This window comes from Python bivittatus, unplaced genomic scaffold (genome assembly GCF_059951505.1).
Source record: "Python bivittatus isolate LINGU-HERP-01145 unplaced genomic scaffold, Pbiv_v1 ctg000160_np1212, whole genome shotgun sequence".
NCBI lineage: Eukaryota > Metazoa > Chordata > Lepidosauria > Squamata > Pythonidae > Python > Python bivittatus.
Window position 1 is genome coordinate 9,718,229 of NW_028277076.1, and position 20,002 is coordinate 9,738,230.

The window sequence follows — 20,002 nt, forward strand, 5'->3', positions numbered from 1 at the left end:
CACACATCTTCAAGTTGCCAAGGTTGAGAAACACTGAATTAGATTTATTCAATGCCATCTATGCATTGGGATGGCGTTCCATGGGCTTATACTTTGGAGTGATAGTAATAGGAGCCACATCTTCTAGGAAACATTTTTAACTTTGAGGCTGTATCTCTTAACGAAGAACATCCCAGCCTTGTGGTGAGGATCCTTGTTTCTGTGTCGCTGCATAGACAAGCTGGCTTTAAAGCTTCAGGTAAATGGTTCCTGCTCTAGAGTTGGGTCCCAAAACATGCGAACTAAGGCACATCTAGAATCTGCCTAGGTATGATTGAGTCTGGCCCCATGGCTTATACCTCTTGAGATGAATTTCACAGTATGACTGGAAGATGCAAAAGGACTAGACCGTTCATATCATCCAACTTGTTCCGGTGGGTTGTTTTCATCTCTGTTTTTGTGTGTCTGCATTGATATGTTCTAACTGGAATTTCAATAGGCTTGAGTATCTGAATGAAAAAAGGGAGAAATCCAAGGATGAGATGGAAAAGCAGATCTTGGGGAAGCAGATCCAGGAAACGGAACTTGAAATAAATGAAATCAAGTAAGATTTGCAGCCTGCATTCCACAATGATAGAGGTCCCTCTCTTTTGACCGCTTATATCCCTGAAACCTGATGTGAGCCAGAGCGTAATTTGAGAAGCTTTCTGAAGGCAGTTGGACCCACCCGCCAGCAAGAGCGATCTGCCAAAAAGGGAGCAGGAGACAAAGAGGAAAGGAGTTGACTTCAGCTACTTCTGACTTTGGTTGTTGCATCCAACCAAAGAATGATTCGGAGTTACATCTCCAGTAGCCCACGTGGTTCTCTACTAAATATTCTCTATTCTAAGAAAGCTGTTATTTTTGAGAGGGTCTTGCAGAATATGCAGTGCTAGAATCAGCTGATAGTCCCTTACAGGAGCTCCAGAAAGCCATCATACTGGATAGGACTCCTTCCCTGGTGTTGAACTGGGCCCAGGTGGAATTCTCTTGTCCCCTGATATCCTTTCTTTGGTTGAGGACTCATCTTGGCAGGGTTAGGAAATTAGGGCTAGGTTTATAGGAGCAACCTATAAATTGCAGGACACTCTGAATTTGAAGCTGCTCTAGTTTCATTGGATACATGCTAAAAATCTCTGGGCAGTGAGTTCAGCAGTATAACCAGTATCTTTGGATCTGAACTGAGTGCAGGACATAGATGGAGAGGAATGCTTGTTTCTCATAATACTGGGGTTGTCCTTGGAAGCTGGGTGGTGGGAGATTCAGGAGAGGTAAATGGGAACGCTTTCTAAGCATGAGATGCACATGGTCACCAGCTTGAGTGGTTGTAAGGGGAGTGAGATGGATTCACAGAGAAAGAGGAAGTTACTGTGCTCGTCCCAATGGCTGAACAGTCAGTTTATTTAGCTAACAGTGGTGGGAAACTGCTCTGGTTACATAGCGGGAGCCCTTCATGATAGGCCAGGTCAGCAAACAGACACTTCAAGGATTAAAGGAATACTACTTCATTGTTCTAGGCTGTAGTAACAGAATCTTGAAAGCCTGACGGGTTCCCTCTACCCCCTCTTATACCAAAGAGAAGGCAGGGCCAGCTTGAGTTTCTTTCTCACGCTCTCCCCTTTCTCAGGCCTGAGTTGGGGCATCTCCTTTAACTGCTCCTCCGTTCCTTCATTGAGTTCTGCATTCCTCAGCACATAGGTCAGGTCTCTTAGCATTCTTATGAATTAAAGCTACTCTCTAGTATCGATAAGGCTGGTGTGTATTCTAGATTAATTAGTGTCGCTGAATGATGTTTCCATAGCAAACAAAGCCACTTGACATTTAAGGCTTAGCTTTTCCCCCATGCTACCTTGTGACAATTCAGAATAACTCATGATGGTGTATATATTAGTAAGAGAAAGTGAGTTTAAACTGGAACAGCAACATTTAAACCAAGGAGGAAAGATGACTGCAAACGTGTCTTGAATAGCTACCAAAAGTTGTGGCTTCTCTGCGGAGTTGGCCTGCGCAGGCCTACGCGCCTGCTTAAGGAATAGCACAGCTTTTCTAACTGCTGTTCTGTTTCCTCTGGGTCTAGCATGTTGCCGGAAGAAGCTCTGCTGGGAAACAGGCTTGATGAGCACGACTGGGACAAGATTGCCAACATCAATGTGAGTCTACCCTGGCTTCAAAACCTTCTGCAGGATCAGTGGAGGGAATCTCACATGGAGGTTCATATCCCGAGTGTGTCTTTTTTTAAAAAAAAAAAATGAGGTGGTGGCCATTTTTCCTGTCTCCCTAGTTTGAAGGAACACGCAGCGCAAAAGAGCTGAGGAAATACTGGCAAAATTATGAGCACCCCAGCATCAACAAGAAAGAATGGAGCGAGGAGGAGATCGAGAAACTGAAGGAAATTGCTGCCCGGCACGGTGGCCTGGATTGGGAAGCAGTAGCCCAAGAGCTGGGGGTAAGGCCACCAAGTCTGGCCAGAATCCTGTAGAATTTCTGGCTGAAATGTTAATATTGGGAGGTGGGGAGAAGAGGGCAATTAGAATTCAAACATCCAAGGTAGCGTTTACTACGAGTAAAAATCACCCATTTCTTAGAACTGGAGAATTTTAGAGGAGCATTTTGGACTGTCAGGGAAGGTCACGGTGCTTGGAAAGAATTACAAACCGGTGCAGTTAGAAGGGAAAAACGGACTGAATTTGAACATGGAGGTTCAGAATACAATCTCACTTAAATATCTATTTATTCTGTTGTGTTTGTGTTGGGAGTTGGGAAGTGCTGGAGTGGAAATAAACAAACGAACAATGCACTTTAGGCTGTCTGGCTAATGCTTCCTGCCTACTAGATTCTTAGGAATTCACTTTAGCACAGATCAATAATTAGCAGGACTATTTCTATTAAGTTGTAAGGAACAATTAACTACTGAGTTGTAGCCAATTATACTTATAGTTGATTGATTTCTCTGTGCATTTTAGTGTGCAGACTCATTTGAAGCTGCTGTGATTTTTGTCCTTGTGCTTCTGACCAGCCGAGGTTTAATTCAGCTCATGTTCCTGCTTAAATCTCACGCGCTGCTGGCTTTTGGCTCTGCGAGAAGAGGAACCAGGCTGTTTCCACTTGACAATCATAAGATGGTTGTCTTTTCTTTTTGAACTGATCAAGCTTGGACTTTGCTTATGCTCAGAAATCACTGATGTTTTATAAAAAATCACAAGAAAGGATCCCGCCCAATCATGCAAAAATGTGGAGCAAGGCGAGGAGGAGGAGGAGAGCTAATTGTGGTTTCCTCAGCAAATTATGGTTAAACTGTGTCTTGGCATTGTATTTGCCCACAGTATTTAAATGGGCCCTCGATGCATAACTGGAAAAACCAGGTGCCGTCTATGGAACAGTGCCTTCCCCCTCAGTATCTGGTTGGCCCCAACCCTGCCTGCCTTTCAGAGGCTCTTAAGACCTGGGTTTTCCCCCAGAGACTGGTTCAGGAGGTTTTGTGCCTGTCTTGATCATCTTTAACTGTTAGGCTGGTTGGAATTGCCTCCTACATAGGCTACGTTCCCCGCTCCCCTGCTGTTTGGTTACGTGCTGTTATTGTGCTCTGAGTCACGTATCAATTGGGTGGCTATATGAATCGATTAAATAAATGCATACGTAGGCACCTACAGCAGCTCTGACTGCGTCTGCCTCTCCCACTTCTCCCCACCTTCTGGCCTGCCATTCCCCACTCAATCCCTTGCTTCTCCTTCCTCCCCAGACGCAGCGCACGGCCTTTCAGTGCCTCCAGAAATTCCAGGCCTACAAGAAAGATTTCAAACGGGGTGAATGGAGCCCTGAAGAAGACCAGATGCTCAAGCAGCTCGTCCAGGAAATGCGAGTTGGGAAACACATTCCGTACCGGAAAAGTAAGCCACCTTCTGGGAGAGCTCCTGACTGCAGCATCTCGCCTTGTTATTTCTGTGAGAACCGAGCCACCCACATCTGTCTAGAATCTTAGAGTTGGAAGGGACCTTAGAGGTCATTTAGGCCAACCCCTGCTTGTGTAGAATCCATTACCGCACCTCTGATGGGTGAGTGTCCTGCCTCTGCTTGGAGGCCTGCCACAAAGCCAAGCTTACCTTTTCATGTGCCTTGTGCAGTCGGGAAATTTCTCTTCTGTAAACCTCTTTGTTTTAACCCTTAATGCACTTAAGAAATACTTTTTTGCTGCCTTCTTGTAAACAGCTTCCCCCAACCTGGGCACCCTTTGGGTGAACAGCTTCCCGGAACTGTTCCTGCTGGCTGGGATTCTGGATATCTTGAAGGGCTGTCCTAAGCTCAGGGTTGCTCCCTTTCTTCCATACAATCATAGAGTTGGGAAAGGGATCTGGAGGCTGTCACGCTGACCCAGCAAAGGAGGGGTTGTTTCCTGGCTGCGTGGCTGGTTCACTTGTTCTCTTCTTTGGGCCAGAGGGTAACTAATTATCAACTTTGCTAGACCCTATTTCTCTGCTCTTGTGACTCAGGGGCTGATGTAGAGCTACTCAGTTTTCCAGCACAAATTCATTGGCTTTCTTGGACCGTGTGTGAAAGATCCCTCAGTTATAGAGATAGTACTGCTTTTGCTGCTGGTGCCAAAGGTCCAGCATTTTAACTTGATTGGCCAAGTCACCAATGACATTTGTGGCTACAGGTAGTCCTTGCTTAATGACCACAATAGAGACCAGAAAATTCATTGTTAAGCGGGGTGGTTGTTAAGTGAGCCACGCCCAATTTTATGACCTTTTTTGCAATGGTCATTAAGATAATCATGTTGTTAAGTGAATCTGGCTTCCCCCATTGTCTTTGGTTGTCGGAAGCGCTCTGGGAAGGTCACAAATGGTGATCACATGACACTGGGACACTGCAACCATCATAAGTACGAGCCAGTTGCCAAGCACCCAGATCGAGATCATGTGACTGTGGGGGTGCTGCAAGAGTTGTAAGCGTGAGGACTGGTTGTAAGTCCCTTTGTTCAGCACCATTGTAACTTCGAACGGTCACTAAAAGAATGATTAAGTGAGGACCGCCTGTACTTCCAAAATGTCCTTGGTTGGTTTTTGAGAACCAAAGATCCAAGGCTTGTAAGTGCCAATGCTTGAGATGTTGAAGCAGCTGAACGTGATCCTGGGAAGGCACCTGGCTCAGACAGTGCAAGGAAGCCCCTCCTTGCTAACTTACCTCTCCAGTGCCACGCAAAAGTGATCAAGTGATAGGAAATTTCTGGTCCCCGTAAAATGGTGACTGTGAATCCTGCGTGTTCCACAGTTGCATACTACATGGAGGGGAGGGACTCTGCCCAGCTGATCTACAGGTGGACCAAGCGAGTGGACCCCAACTTAAAGCGAGGCGCCTGGACACCAAAGGAGGATGCTGTAAGGCCCTTTTTCGTCGCTGTTGGGGAGACTCAACAAGCATCTCTTAGTTAACTTCTCTGGGGAAAACCGGTCAGTGGGGCCATTTTCTGGAAAAGAATATCTTGAGCCAATCCTGAGTCTAGTCCTGCCTGCCTTTGATCTGTGCATGGACTCGTCAACCAAGGTTTTGCTTCCTCCCTGCCCCACATCGCCTATTACGTGACCCTGCTGGAAAGGGGGCTTTGCCATCGGCTGTGGCTTTCTGCGCTCCTTCCTTGAGGGGTTAGGGTGCAGATATTGATGGCTTGGCCTGGCCAAGTCAGGATTTGGGCATCCCATCGCAGTCCCTGGAGCTGCAGTGCTGGAGATCTGCGGTCCTGTTGGCGTCTCTCGCACTTCCTGGGGATCTGGGCGAGGCATCCTCCCCTTTCTCGATTTCCTCAGCTGCTGCTGTTTGAAGGAGGGCAGGAGCACCACCCTTCCTCCTCCAGCAGCACACGTTCACCCTGGGCGCCCTTTTGTCCTTCCAGTTGCTCCTGAAGGCCGTTGCGAAATACGGAGAGCGGGACTGGTATAAAATCCGGATGGAGGTCCCTGGCAGGAACGACATCCAGTGCCGAGACAGGTGGGTCCCGCCTCAGAGCTTTGGCTGTTTAAATTGGACGGTTGCTGCGTGCTTCAGGCATATCTCTGCCTGCCCCTGCATTACCTCCGGCTTGCTGTACGGCCCTGAGGTTACAGGGTGGTTTTCATTACCAAATTATAGGTAATACTAGAGCATCTTCTATCAGAGTTCACCCCTACAAGTGATGAGAGGACGGTGCCCTCCTCCAACAGGCATACAGTTTAAAATGCAGCATGGTGGCATGGCTGTACAACAGCTGGATGACCTTCAGCTCCCAGAATTCTCCATCCACCGTGGCTACTGCTGAGGAGTCTGGCAATTGAAGGCCACCTACCTGGAGGGAGCCCAGATTGGGGACTAGGAAGCAAAGGGTTCTTTGCTATAAAGGCTCCTTTAGGACAGTTATAGCATGACATTAAAACCAGAAGAAATAAAACAGGACACGTAACTACAAGTCAAAGCAGTCTGTTGAGAATTGTTCAAAAAGGCAAAGACAACCTTCAGAACCAGATGGTGCTCTGCGGACTTCCCTGAGAATCTTTTACCTTTAACTTTTAATGTTTTATTGCTTTTACTGTAATTTCTTTGTTTCATTGTTGCGCGTCACCCAGAGTCGTTGAGAGCTGGGTGGTGTACAAGTTTAATACATTATTAGAATAGTTAAAGATTGGCATATATGAAGCCCGTCCACAGCAGTGCACTTCTATAGATGCCCACCGGAAGGACAGGCTGGCCCCTTTCTGCTGGTGGGCCCGCTGTCCCAGGGGCCTGCTCAGGAGAAGGCCGGTCCTCCTGCCCCAGCCCCTTTTAACTTTGGAGCCGCTGGGTCAGAGGCAGACCCCAGCCAAAGGAATTCCAGTTTGCAGCCGCTCCTCTCTTCTGTCCCTGTGTCTAGAGGCGAGGGGAGGGGGCGAGCTATTCCATCTCCCTTCCGGGTTCAGAGGACACACGGAGCAGAGCTTGAGGGTTCCAGACCGGGAGAAAAGGCTCTGCCCCGTAACCCCAGGCGGTGCCCAGGACCAAGTCCAAATTGGCTAAATCTACACAACGTGTTCAGGAAAAGATTCCTGTGGGATTGAATAGAGTTGGCCCCAGGGTATTGGTCTGTTAAAGAAAGGTTTTTTGCTGGTGGAAGAAAGGTACAGAATCAGCATATGAAGGGCTGGAGGCGGTTGCACCCTCTGCTGTGCGCTGGGGTATCTGCAGGGGCGAGATGAACGAACAGTTTTGGGAGAGTTTTTGCAATTGGCTTAGTAATCAGAGAACCTTTGGGGCTTTTTGCATGAGAGAACTATGTCAAAAGGGTCCCGATACCCAGCAGGGCATAACCACCACTTCAACTTCTTTCTTGCCTCCTCCCATGATTGCAGGTACTTGCATTCATTGCACTGCGATATAAAGAAGGGGAAGTGGAGCGAGGAGGAAGAAAGGAAGCTGATAGAGCTAACCGAAAAATATGGCAGGGGTAAGGCGGATTCTTGGCCGAGACCAAAAGGCGCGGGAAGGAAGCCGTGTGGCCTTTCTCTCTTGCGGGACTTCGGCGGGCCCCAAAGGTTTCCTGCTATTCCTCCAAGTGTCATCAGTGGCTCACAGAGGAGAGGTTCTCAACTATCAGATGCAACCATTCTCAATTATCAGATCAGCTATCCATGATTTTTGCATGGATAGCAGAAGGTTGCTTGTGTCCACCCCGGAATCCGTGGTGGGCAATTTAAACATCAGTGCCAGACTTACATTTTTGGACACTGTCATTCGTATTGGATGGCTAGGTTTTCTTAGGCCTTTTATTGTAAGATGGCTTGTCCTGAAGGGCAGGCCCATTTCTGAGGGTGATCCTTAGAAAGAAGAGAGCCATTTCTGGCACAAAGAAGTGTGCTGTATTTACAAATTACTTTAGTTCTAGCAAGTAAGATGAGGAATTACTTTTTTTCTCTCTCTCTTTAGGCCACTGGGCAAAAATAGCATCGGAGTTACCCCACCGCTCAGGAGCTCAGTGTCTGAGCAAGTGGAAAGTGTTGCTGGGATATCGAGTGAGTTAAACTCTTCCTTACATGACGCTTTCTTTTGAGGCAACAGAATTCCCAGCGTTGCACAGCAGGTCCTGCAGCTCTTGTCCCACCAGATCTAAGGAAGGCTGCTTTAAAGCCATCACACTGAGGATTATGTCTGACAGGCTGAAGTTGGGTTGTGCCTTGTTGCATAGGAAGGGCTTGGCGATTTTAAATATATCCCAGGAAATATTACTTTCTGCCGTTGTAAAGTGCTTTAGGAGGAAAGGATGATGCTGGTGCTGCGGTAACTCCCCCCACCCCCCAGGTGCCTTGCTCCGTGTTGCAGCTCTCTTCTTTGTGTTAAAGAGGAACAGGAGGAAGAAACCAGAGAGCGGACTTTATCCAAGGCGGAAATGTGTCCACCAGTGGAGCTGCAGCCCCTCGGAGTCCAGCAGTGAAAATTCAGACCTGGATTTGGATGGGGATGGTGCCGAGGAGGAGGATGAGGGGCCCAAGGCCTACCAGCCCAAAGCTGCAGGTCACTGGAGAGTACCATGCATTGATCTCTGGGTCCCTGCAAGGAAAGAGCTGTCTGGAGCCAACTCTGGGGAGCTGGCTGCTGTCACTCTGCTCTCCAAAGGCTTTGACATGAACAGGAAGAGGAGGCTGGATTCTGGGGCTCTGCTAGGTCCAGCAGAGAGCCAGAGGACAGAGGATCTCGTTGCCCTCAGTCCGGAGATTCCAGAATTGGCTCAGATGAACGCAAAGGAGGGACTGGTAAGAACCCCCCCCCCCCCGCAATGTATGGTACCTAAATCCCCAGGCCTTTGGTCCCCCTCCCCTGATTTTGGATACGGTTCCCAGAGCCCTTCCAGCATTGGCACTGAATTACCATTTTTACGGTGATAGAAGGGGGAAAGTCCTAAAATTATTATTAAAAGCAATCATCGCCATCAGCCCATTACTGAACTTAATTGCAAGTTAATTCAAGAAAAGGAGTGTAGCCCTCCCCCCCTCTTTTTGAAGGTCAAGTTGGGGCTTGGGCTGAAAAACATTCTGTACCTTGGTTTGATATGTAGGTAAGTTTCTTGGGTCTGAACAGCAAAGGTAAAAAGTCCATTTGGCTTCCTCGTTTTTGTATAAAACCTGAAGCAAGCATACCAATGCAGGAAGGATTGAGGATTGAGAAGGAAAGGAAGAAGGAGCTGAAATGCTTCTTGGTTCCAGGAATCTGGTGTGTCAGTGGTGCTTCTAATCAGTATTTGGGGGGAGTTCAGCTCCTGTGAAGTATTTTGGGCTGGGAACTTTGGCAATCCAGTTCCAATGGCTAAATTCCACTTCCTGTCCTGAATTCTGTTTTTGGAGAATAGGAGTAGAGAAGCCTAACTTGAGACTTCAGAAATCCATCCAAGCACTTCTGAGTGTAACCCCCGCCCCCCCACCAAGATCTCCAAAATTGGAAGGATGTGCAAAGCCTACCAGGTTGGCATGGTCCACAGGAAGAATGGAGTTTTCCAAAACTCTACATTCCGAGAACGTTAGGCTTTACACATCCCTACCAAATTGGACCATTTAATGCAATGGAGAAAACTATTAAACAATGCTTGGAGGGTAACATTAACTATGTTTGAGTTTCATGTAAAAAGAAATAAAACATAGGGTTTCTGACCTACTATCTGGTTGCATACCTTTCAAAAGGATTCATGAAGCCTTCCATTCAGAAAAGGCTGTCCACCACTGGATTAAGAATTTAATTCTTGTTTAAAAATTGAAATGTGAATTCTTGCTTGATAAATTTGTTCTTCCTCCTCCTTTTCTGCAGAATTCCGAAAACGCGAGGGATGCTTGGAGGGTTTCCTTGGCTTATGTGAAGCGTGTGCTGAGGAGGAACAGCTATGAGCTGCAGAGGAGAAATGTAAGTGCCTGCCTTGCTCAGCGGCTTCTTCCGAGCACCCACTTTTAAAGGACAGAAGCTGGAAATCTTCTGATGGAGGGTTCCCCTGTACCTGTACCTCCAGTCAGGGAGCTTTCAAACCTGCCTGATGTATATCTGTTTCCTCTAGAGCAGTGTTTCTCAAGCTGGCTGGGGAATTCTGGGAGTTGAAGTCCACACATCTCAAAGTTGCCAAGGTTGAGAAACACTGCTCTAGAGGGCTCAAGAGGTTGTAGGAGGGTTTTTACTCCCTCATCCTCTATAAATTGGTCTGGCGTAAATAGGTTTTGGGGCACTGGATTTAAGATGGGATCAGACAAAGATTTGGCATTTGCGTCTGAAAGGAACAAGGACTTGTTGAACTGGATGGTTTGGAGGGAGGTGTATGTCTTACATGCCCCAAGGTCCCTGGAATGAGTTCCTCATATGGCCAAATCTTCAGCAGATGAAACTTGGGAATCCTCCGTGCAGAAACAGAGGAGGGACATGCTCTTATTTTATTTATCTTATTTCCCAGCGAGAAATCAGAAGAAAGAAGCGCTTTGCCTCCAGCTCCCAAATGGGCCCTGGGGGTTCTCGGTTGGCCCCGCTGGCCAGTGAGGCGAATGGAGCCCGCCGGCAAGATGGGATGTGGAAGACAACGATCTACCGGAGATTGATGGTGGCAGTCACCCCCTGGGCTGGGAGCATGGTGCAGGAGTGGGCCCATCGGGTAAAGGAGGCAGCTTCCCGCAAGTCAAAAGGTACCCGCGATCCAGTGGCTCCAAGCAGCAGCTTGATCTCGCTTTAAGGCAGCCTAGAACTGCCTTGGGGTAGAGGGGCGCTTGAGACCATCTTGTCCAGTGCAGAAATCCCCATGAAAACATCCCTGCAGGACGGCGCTCAAGACTCTCTGTCTCCCCTCTTGAACTGTGTTAAGAAAGAGGGCAGGATGAAGAATCCAGGATGGATTTAACTTATGGGAAGAACTGTTGATTTTTTCTAAATGTCGTAAAGCTAGGAGCATCCTTTCGGAGGTTCAGAGAAAACCAATGTGGATGATCCTTCCAAGATTGTCTTTTCATAAAGCGAAACATTCCCATCCTCCCTGCTTTTCTGTGAAAAAAAAAAAGCAGGTGGAAAGAAAGGACACAGAGGACCATGAAGAAGATGACTCTTAATTTGTTAACCTAGAGGGCCAGAATAAGATCCACCCTTGTTTAAGTCATTCCCCACCTCAACTCCTGTTCCACAAATTGTCCCGGGATATTCATTCTTAGAGATGCCCCAAAACGAGACTTTTCTAGGCACCCTGTCCCTGAGGGTATTTTGGTTTTGACACACGTGGGAGGGTGTTGCCCCTCCTCAGCCTGTCCATGGTGGTACTTTCCTGGATTAGGCCACTGTGGATTAAAATTTTCCCCCCTCATTTCAGTGTTTCGAGTAATGAGAAATTTATTCACTTTTATTTAACCAATTTAGAGGCTTCCTGATTCCTCTAAGCTGACTCTGGGCGGCTTAGAGTCAAGAAAGTACAAATGACTCCATAGAAGAAAAGGGTTCGTAAGAGACCTGCAGATAGATGTATCAACCAAAAAAAATTAGTAGCTTTTTGAACATCATCAGGGTGGGAGCTGTCCTTCCCCTGGAGTGACAGAGTACAAGTAGTCCTCGCTTAACGACAGTAATTGGGATTGGAATTTTCATCACTAGGTGATACAGTTGTCAAGTGCGATGTCACGAGACTGCACTGCTTAGCAACAGCAGTTCTGGCAGTTCCTAGTTGCCATCATTTAAGTGAGGACCTCACGTAACCACGACTTCCTGCCGACTTCCCCATTGACTTTGCTCATGGGAAGCTGTCAGGGAAAGTTGCAAATCATGACCACGTGACACAGGGGTGCTGGAACAGCTGGAACCTTAAGGACCGGTCATAAGTACTGCTCGTTCAGCACCATCGCAAGTTTGAACAGTCGCTGAACAAGTGGCCGTTAACTGAGGACCACGTGTATAGAGATTCCTGTACTTCTGGTACCTTCCAGCCCAGAACAGTCTTCAGTGAGGAAAAAGAATGTAGAATGGTTCTGAGGGCCTCTCTTTCTCTTTCCAGCGGACTTGATCTTCAAGCAGCTGCAGATGGCCCACCTCACAAGCACACCTTTGTTCACACTTCTGATTCAGGTGGGTGGCACCAGCCTGTCAGAGACGGCCAGCCCATGCACCTCTCCTTGGCTGCAGCCAGGTGGCATCCAGTAAGACATCTTTGGGCGATCTCTTGTGTCAGTCCAGGAGTGGCAGGAAGCAAAAGGTCTCTGAGAGGAGCCCCAAAGCTGCTAGCATCCAGATGGGCAACTCTGCTGGGAGAGCAGGAATTTGCATCGTCCCACAACTGGGCATCGGTTTCAACCTTGCCTTGACTTAACTGGGGCTTTCGGCATGCATGCTTTTTGATTCAGATTCTCCCTGCCCAAATGCTGCAGAAGGCCATGGTTGAACTGCAGCATAAAGCCACTTTTTGTCATCCAGTTGAACAGCCCTCACTTCTTGGCTGCACAGGTGTGCCTTTGAAAGAGGCCCTTTCTCAGCCACGCCTTTTGCCTCGCTGGGGCTGACCACTCAGTCTCTTTCTTGCAGTTCCTTCATATCGATGTAGACGGCTGCATGAAAGTGATTCAGAAGAGAAAATCCCAGCAGCCGGAGCTCCTGAAGGCCATTGTTAAGACTGCGGACAAGGCCAAGCAGGTACAGCCTCCTCCGTGTGTCTTCTTGAAGGCAAAACGGGCCTTAAGGCAGGAGAATGAGGAGAACTTGTAGGGCACGTTCATTGTCAGCTGATGTGGAGCGCTGGCATTCCTGCTCCCAGTGTGCTGCTTGGGGGGTGAGTGCCCCGAATGCCTCTCTCACCCTAATACTTCATGGTTTTCCTTGTTGGCAAAGGCACAGAGGTGATATTAGGAGTCTTCAACATCAATTAGATTTGACAGTTTTTTCCATGTATGTTTTTTATAACGTGTTCATATCTCACTAAATAAATACCCCAAGTGGAATATTTCCAAGCCGAAGATCCAGGGTCGTTCCCTGGCATTTTTAGTATAGGCAAAAAAGTCTTTGCCCTTCTTGGATCATGGTTACCCCTGAATCCGTTAGATCAGCACGAGAGCCTTATACCAGATTCGGCTTCTGGTGGCCTCTCTGGATGGGTCTTAGCAGTTTCCTAGGCTGCACCGGAGTTAGATTGCCACTGCTTTCTTCCAGGACTTTTTTTTTTAACTTCCCAGTCTAGCCCAGAAATCTGGAGTTTCCTTGTGGTCTCCCATCCAATTACTAGCAGTTCCGACCTGCTTAGCTTTTTAACTTCGCATGAGGTGGCTGATTTCTGCCTCCTGCTGCAACGTAGAGGTCGTGATTGCCCACTGAGCACAAGCCAGCTGTGCGATGCAGTTGCTCACAGATTAAGAAGCTGCAGAAATTGCACTGCATCCTGTGCTTGGTCAGGCTACATCCGGAGTACATTGCCCAAGAATGTCATTTGATGAAGGATGGATGGAGAATGGGCGTGACGTCTGAAGAGGCGTGATAACCGTCTTGAAATACTGAAAAGGGTTAGGATATAATAGCTTTGTTTTTGCTCGGGGGGGAGCAGGAAATTGCAGCACAAAACATTAAGGTAGAAGGGATGTTCAACAAAAGAGCCTTTCTCGGAAAAAGTTTAGGGAGCCTTTCCCCAGGGACGTTGCACTTGCAGATCACCCCCCCGCCCCCCCCCCGCCAATTCCAGAGAAGCCAGCCTGTCGGCCTGGTGCCTCCACGTCTACTGGAATTGCAAGTCCCAGGAATCCTCTTTGGGCATTCTGGAAAGCAGTAGTAAGGGCAGTGAAACGTTATTTCTCCATCCTTATTTGCTGACAGCCATTTGGTGGCCCTGTTTAGAGGGACTTGTTCCTTGCTGGGGAAGGAAGGGCCGCAGGAACACCTTCAGGACCATTCAGGTCAGCTCAGAATTGGATTCCGACTGGTAAGGTCCAGCTGAGGGGCCTGGGGACGGTCCTGTGGGGTTCTCTGGACTGAGTTTGAATCTCTGACTCCCAGGGATGAGTTCGGCCACCTGTCAATGAGGTCCAGATCCCTTCTGGGTTGTTGAGGTGACCTGTAGCTGGGTCTGTGCAGCAGCGCTTGTTTCCTTGAAGGTGGTGGTAGCACACCCCCTCCTCAAGAATCTGTCCTTGGACCCAACAACTTTCGTCCAGTTTCTCACCTTCCCCTTTTGTGGGAGGTTGTTGAGAACGTGGTCAGACTGCAGCTGCTGAGGATCCTGGAGGAAGTGGATTATCTGGATTCACTTCAATTAAGTTTCAGGCCAGGATTCAGTACAGAGGCAGCCTTGGTCGTGCTTGTGGATGACCTATGGCGGAGCCGGGAGATGGCGGTTGTAGAGAGGATGGCCTTGACAGAGAGAGGGAAGATCTGTTACCAAGGCAACAAACAGATCAAAGTAATTTTAGGCCTACACAGCATTTGCTTCTTGATCTGATCTGCCTCGTAGAGCTGATAGAGGTGGTGCGTCCATCCTGGTTCCTTGATCTCTCAGCAGCTTTCTGTGCCATCAACCACAGTATCCTGGGCCAGGTTTGGGTATGGGAGGCACCATGCTGTGGTGGTTCTCCTTGGCCAGTTTCAGTTGGAGTGGACAAGTGAGGAAAGGAGGTCATACCCATGGCTCCTCACTTGTGAGTTGCCTCAGGGCGCAGCGTTCTTTCCCTTCCCGTTCAACATCATCTTTAGTCTTGGACAGGGTTTCACTTCCCCATTTGAGACTGGTATGCAAGTTGGGAGTCATCCTGGACGCACAGCTCCTGCTCGAAGACCAGGTTGTGGCTGTGGCCTAGAGGCCCTTTGCATAGATCCACCTGGCGTGCCAGTTGTGCCCATTCCTAGATCAGGAGGCCCTTCAGATGTCACCTCACAACTGGACTACTGTAATGCACTGTACATGGGGCTGCCCTTGAAGGCTACCCAAAAGCTACAATTGGCCCAGACTGCAGCAGTGATGGGTGTGCCATAATATGCCCATGTGTCATTGCTGCTTCACCAGCTGCATTGATTACCTTCCAAGTACAATTTAAGGTGCTGGTTCTTGCCTATAAAGCCATTCATGGGATAGGGCCAGGTTGTTTGAGGGACTGCCTACCCAGTGAGATCAGGAAAGTGGGTTGCTCCAGGTCCCTTCATTTAGACAATACCTGGAAGTGCCCCTTTTCCGTCTCAGCGCCTGCCCTCTGGAGATCCATACAGCTCCCATCCTGATGGTGTTCTGAAAACTGTTAAAAACATGGCTTTGTTCTGAGCCCTGGGGGTAGGGTGGCTTTTGAGCCCTCTTAGTTTTGGGATGTTTTGGGGGGTATTGTGTATGTTCTTCTAGGCATTCAAGAATTTTTAATGAACTCCTTACTGTTTTTTATCTCATCATGTTTAGTCTCCCAGAGTTGTCTGGAGTGGGGTGGCCTCTAAATTCAATTTAATTGATTAATTGAAGCACAACTTTTGGCCCTACAGGCTGGTGCAGGCCCAGGGCCCTTGACAAAGAGTCCCTTCCCGGGCAATCATCCTCTTTCCCACCTCTGTCCTTCTTGCTCGTTTTAATTCAGAGCACCCCTGGTCTGCAGGCTTTTTCCTGCAAGGGGGCAGCTCACGTTCACTTTGGGTCTCCTTTTCCAGGAGAGATTTTAGGGGCCAGGAGGGTGGGGCAGGAGGAGAGACTGGATCTAACCTGCCAGCCTCTGAAGCTGATTCTTTTTTCCTTTGTAGCCCTCTTCTTCACAGGATGCCAAAGGTGTGTGTCTCCTTCTGTTTTGCGTTAAATTTCCCTGGAGAGTCCTGGGGGGGTGTTTCCCCGCCTACTTTGCAGTCCTTGCCAGGTCCAAGTGTCACCCTGTGGGCCAGAAAGGAGAGCAGATGCCATGTCCAAGGAGTGCAGCCAGCCTGGGCTTGATGTGGGGTGCTCAGGACCTCCCCTCAAACCTCAGCCTCCAGACCCCTCAGGCTGCTGTAGAAAGCACTTGCCTTCACTCTGCCCTGGATCCCACGGGCCCTCCCTGGCTGTGTGCGGGATGCAGCCCATCCGCCTTGCCCCCCAGCCGTTCCCGAGTAGCGGAAGCAGATGCATGAAGGTGAAGCTGCGCAAACGGAGGCCTAGGGCTGCCCCTAGGAGGATTGGGACTCTGTGAGGTCAGGCCCTGGCAGGCGATGGCAGGGAGGAGGGCCCTCCAGCTGGGCAAATAGGCCACCCAAGGGGTCGAGCCGTAACAGCCGCACTGGGGAAGAGCAAGAGCAACTTGCTGGGCGTGTTCTGTCTGCAAGCGACGTGGCCGAAGGGGAGGGCCTCGTGAAGGCGGTCTTTTCAGAGCCTTGGTTGGGTGGCAAGCTTACGAACATCCCAGAGTTGAGCTCTCTGTTTTACTTTTGCCCAGCCCAGCCCAGCCTGCCAGCGGCCAGCAGCCAGCCCAGCAAGAAGCTGATTCCTCTGAAGGCCAAAGAGGGGCCTGTCCCTGCCAACACGTGGAAGGCCCGTTCGCCGCCTCGCCCAGCACCCAAGCCGAAAACCGTCTCGGAGCTGCTGCGGGAGAAGAGGCTGCATGAGCTGACGGCCAGGAAGGGGGCCCAGAAGAGGATCCTCCTGACCCCTCAGCTGCTCCTCTCCCCCTCTGTAATAGTCCCACAGCCAAGGGGCCCCGTCGCCCCGTTGGCCAGCAGCCCCCATGGCCCCACGGGCAGCCAGCCATTACCAAGGCCGCCTCCTGCTCCAGCTTCTGTGCCTCCGGCCCCATCAGCTGGGAGGGACTTGGCATCTTCCAAAGAGACGGCGGGGGGCTCTCAGGAGAGGATCCTTTCTTGCAATGGGAGCAGAGACAAGGCCGCCGCAGAAGAAGGCAGAGAGGGCAGTCAAGAGGGCTTCTTGCCTCAGGGGAATCCTAAAGTGGCAGGACCCCCCGCTGCCGCCCCACGATTGCCAGCACAGGACCCAGCACCAGCCAGGCCTCTTGCCTCCCAGAATCCCACTAACATGAACTCCGTGCCAGCCTCTTATGCTCAGGGACCGCTTGGTGCTCAGCAGAACTCAGTCCACCTCCTGTCTACGTTGGTGGCTGCCCAGTCAGGGCCTGGTGCCGTTCCCAAGCCTGCCCTGCCCATCAGCTGGGTGCTGACCCCCCAGGGCCTTATCCCAGTCACCATCGTGAACATCCCTGGCCAAGGAAAGCCAGTGGCAAGTGCTTCTAGCGCGCCGCCAAACCCCAGCCAGGCTGCAGAGACTTTTGTCAAGATCCCAGCCCCGACTATGGTTCCGGTTGTGGCAGGACCCCAGTTGCAGGAGGGCCTTTCTTCCAGCAGCCCACAGAGTGATGCAGGTGCTCAGCTGACTGATGTCGCTCTTCCTCCTCCTCCTCCTCAGCGGCTCCTTGAGAACTCAGCAGAGCAGCGGTGCTCCCCAACTACTGCCGGAGCCGTGGCACCTGCCTTGCCTTGCCTTGTCTCTGAAAGGACTCCGGCCAGCACCCCCGACTTGGGCACCTTGCATCCGCCCCATCCGAATCAAGCCTCAGCCGAGCTAGACGCCCCCTCTGGCCCAGCACTGGCGTCCCAGCAGACCTGCCCCACCTCACTTCCGCCCCAGGAGGGGAAGGCCTCCCCGCTTTCTCGCCTCCTTTCTCTAGAAGCAGAGGCGGCAGTGAAGGAGTGGGCCAAGGAGAGCCGGGAGGTGAGGATTCCCTCGCTGGGAACAGGCCTGCCTTATTTGCCCCCGTTTCTCTGCAGCTTGAAAACCCTCTCGGCATTGCTGGTGAATAAAAGGTCCCTGGAGCACAGCGCTGCCTCTCTTTTGGCCCCTGAAGGCCGGCGGGAAGAGTGTGGCCAGCCAGACCTGGAGGCCTTGAGGCAGGTGGTGCGCCAGAAGCTCCAGGACAACCCTGCCTACCAGCTCCTGAGAGGGCGGTTCTTGGCGGCCTTTACCTTTCCAGCTGCTCTGGCTGCGCTGCCCCCTCCCAGGGTGAGGACGACACTTTCGGGGGGCAGGTGGTGGGAGAGCAGCCAGGGAGAAGATTCCAGCTCATCTTTGGAGGAGGAAGAGGAAGAAGAGGAGGAGGAGGAGGAAGTTGGGAGAGAACCCCAACGAGCAGCGAGAGACGGCCCTGATGAGACAACGGAGGCCAACAAGGAGCTGGAGGTAATCTTGGTGGTGGGGAATGGCTTAGTCCTCAAAAGATATCTTGGTGCTTCCTTCTAACTGGACCTGCGATATCTTACCATACCATATCATAAAATACCATATGTACACCTTGTACGGGCAGACATATAAAATGACTGGGTGAGAAACAAGGAATTAAAATCCAAAAGAAGAAAGCAACGTAATAGAAATGAACAACCAAAGGCAGTATAACGCATGTCTGAGGTCTTAAAAATCACTGCATTTTATAAATGGTAAAAGACAACTGCCAAACAACTCCCCAAGGGACCTCCAAGGTCCCTTCCACCCTGTGATTCTGTGATTCAGTTCAGCCAACAGGCTCATTTAACCTCCAAGCCCAAATGTCTGAGGAACAACCAGGTTTTTAGCCCCTTCAGCAAGGCTAAGAGGGCCAAAGCCATCTGGATCTTTGGGGGAATGCTGTTCCAGAGGGCAGGAACGGTGATAGAGAAGGTATGACTCTTGAGTTCCTCAAGATGGCACGCTTAATAAAAGGGATCGAGAGTACGCCCAACCTGTCATTCATGCTGGAGTGAGCAAAAACAATTGGGGACAGGTGGTCCCACAAACAACCTGGCTCTGTGCCACATTGGGCTTTACAGGGGATGACCAGCACCTTAAACAGAGGCTGGAAGCCATTGCAGCTTGCAGAGCAGTGGTGTTACAGGAGCATATCGTGAAAGGCCCAAGATTGCCTGCATCACTGCATTCTGGACAAGTTGCAGTTTCCAAATGTTCTTCAAGGGCAGCCCCGTGGAGAGCGCATTACAGTAATCCAAATGGGAGATGTTGAAGGTATGAGTTCTTGTGAGTAGGTCCTCCTGATCCAGAAATGGTTGGACAAGATGAATCTGTGCAAAGACTCTTAGCCACAGCTGCCAGCTGTTCTCTAACCAGGAATCGTAAGTCCAAGAGGACCCCCAAATTATACACCGACTCTGTTTGAGGACTGCAACCCTATTCAGAGCTAAAGAGGGAAAGTCTCCAGATCTAGGAGCACTCAAAACCCAAGACTGTCAGGTTGAGCTGAAGCCTGTTCTTTCCCACCCAGGCCCCCACGACCTCCAGACACTGGGAAAGAACCTCGGTGATATCACTTGGTTGACCCAGCAGCGCATTGATGATACCTTACCCCATGTTAAATAGGAGTGGGGGGAGAGAGCCCCGGGGGACCCTGCAAAGCCAGGGCTTTGAGCTCAATCTCTTCCCCGCCCCCAAACATTGAATGGAATTGGCACTGGGGGGAGAGGAGAGTCATCACAACACCAAGCCTCCCACTTTCGATTCAGAGGATTAGAAGGAGCATTATCAAGGACATTGAAAGCTGCTAAAAGATTGAAGGCCAAGATGTGAGCACTACCCCTGTCACAACAGGCCATCAGCAAACACAATCAGCGCTGTCTCAATATTATAAGTAGGTCTGTATCCCAACTGAGAGGGTTTGAGATAATCTGCTTCCTCAAGGGCCCTTGAGCTGGAGACCAAACATCATCTTAACGACCTTCCCTAAATAGGAGAGGAGGAGTTTGGACAGAAATTGTTCAGTTCTGTTGGGTCCAGCAAAGGCTTTTTGAGGAGGTGACAGCAGAGCCACCCCTTCCTTCCCCCAAAGAAGTGTTAACATTAACATGTTAATCGCATGTCACCTCCCAGAAGCCTTAACCAACCAAGAGCAGGATGTTGATCTAAAAAACAAGTGGCTGAACTCTCAGTCCCAAGGACCTTGTCCACTTCACCATGATTGACAGGTTCAAACTCATCCCAGATAACCAGATAACACTGTCTCAGGCAACCCCAGAGGATCTGTGCAGCCAGATTCCAGCTCTGAGCAACTTTATCTGATAGATACCTGGAATAGTC

General features: G+C 49.9%; 1 protein-coding gene across 4 annotated transcripts in view; it reads left to right on the top strand.

The window, feature by feature from the left end:
• SNAPC4 (small nuclear RNA activating complex polypeptide 4) overlaps positions 1-20,002 on the top strand; it is a 32,330-nt gene that overhangs the window by 5,875 nt on the left and 6,453 nt on the right. For all 4 annotated transcript variants that reach the window (XM_088147172.1, XM_088147173.1, XM_088147174.1 and 1 more), the window contains 15 exons: positions 479-583; positions 2,096-2,168; positions 2,300-2,464; positions 3,758-3,905; positions 5,287-5,393; positions 5,906-6,000; positions 7,371-7,465; positions 7,945-8,030; positions 8,358-8,768; positions 9,814-9,906; positions 10,442-10,667; positions 12,014-12,084; positions 12,538-12,645; positions 15,709-15,733; positions 16,371-18,121. In XM_088147172.1, the coding sequence (XP_088003298.1) occupies positions 479-583; positions 2,096-2,168; positions 2,300-2,464; positions 3,758-3,905; positions 5,287-5,393; positions 5,906-6,000; positions 7,371-7,465; positions 7,945-8,030; positions 8,358-8,768; positions 9,814-9,906; positions 10,442-10,667; positions 12,014-12,084; positions 12,538-12,645; positions 15,709-15,733; positions 16,371-18,121 (3,559 nt within the window). The remainder of the gene's footprint in view (positions 1-478; positions 584-2,095; positions 2,169-2,299; positions 2,465-3,757; positions 3,906-5,286; positions 5,394-5,905; positions 6,001-7,370; positions 7,466-7,944; positions 8,031-8,357; positions 8,769-9,813; positions 9,907-10,441; positions 10,668-12,013; positions 12,085-12,537; positions 12,646-15,708; positions 15,734-16,370; positions 18,122-20,002) is intronic.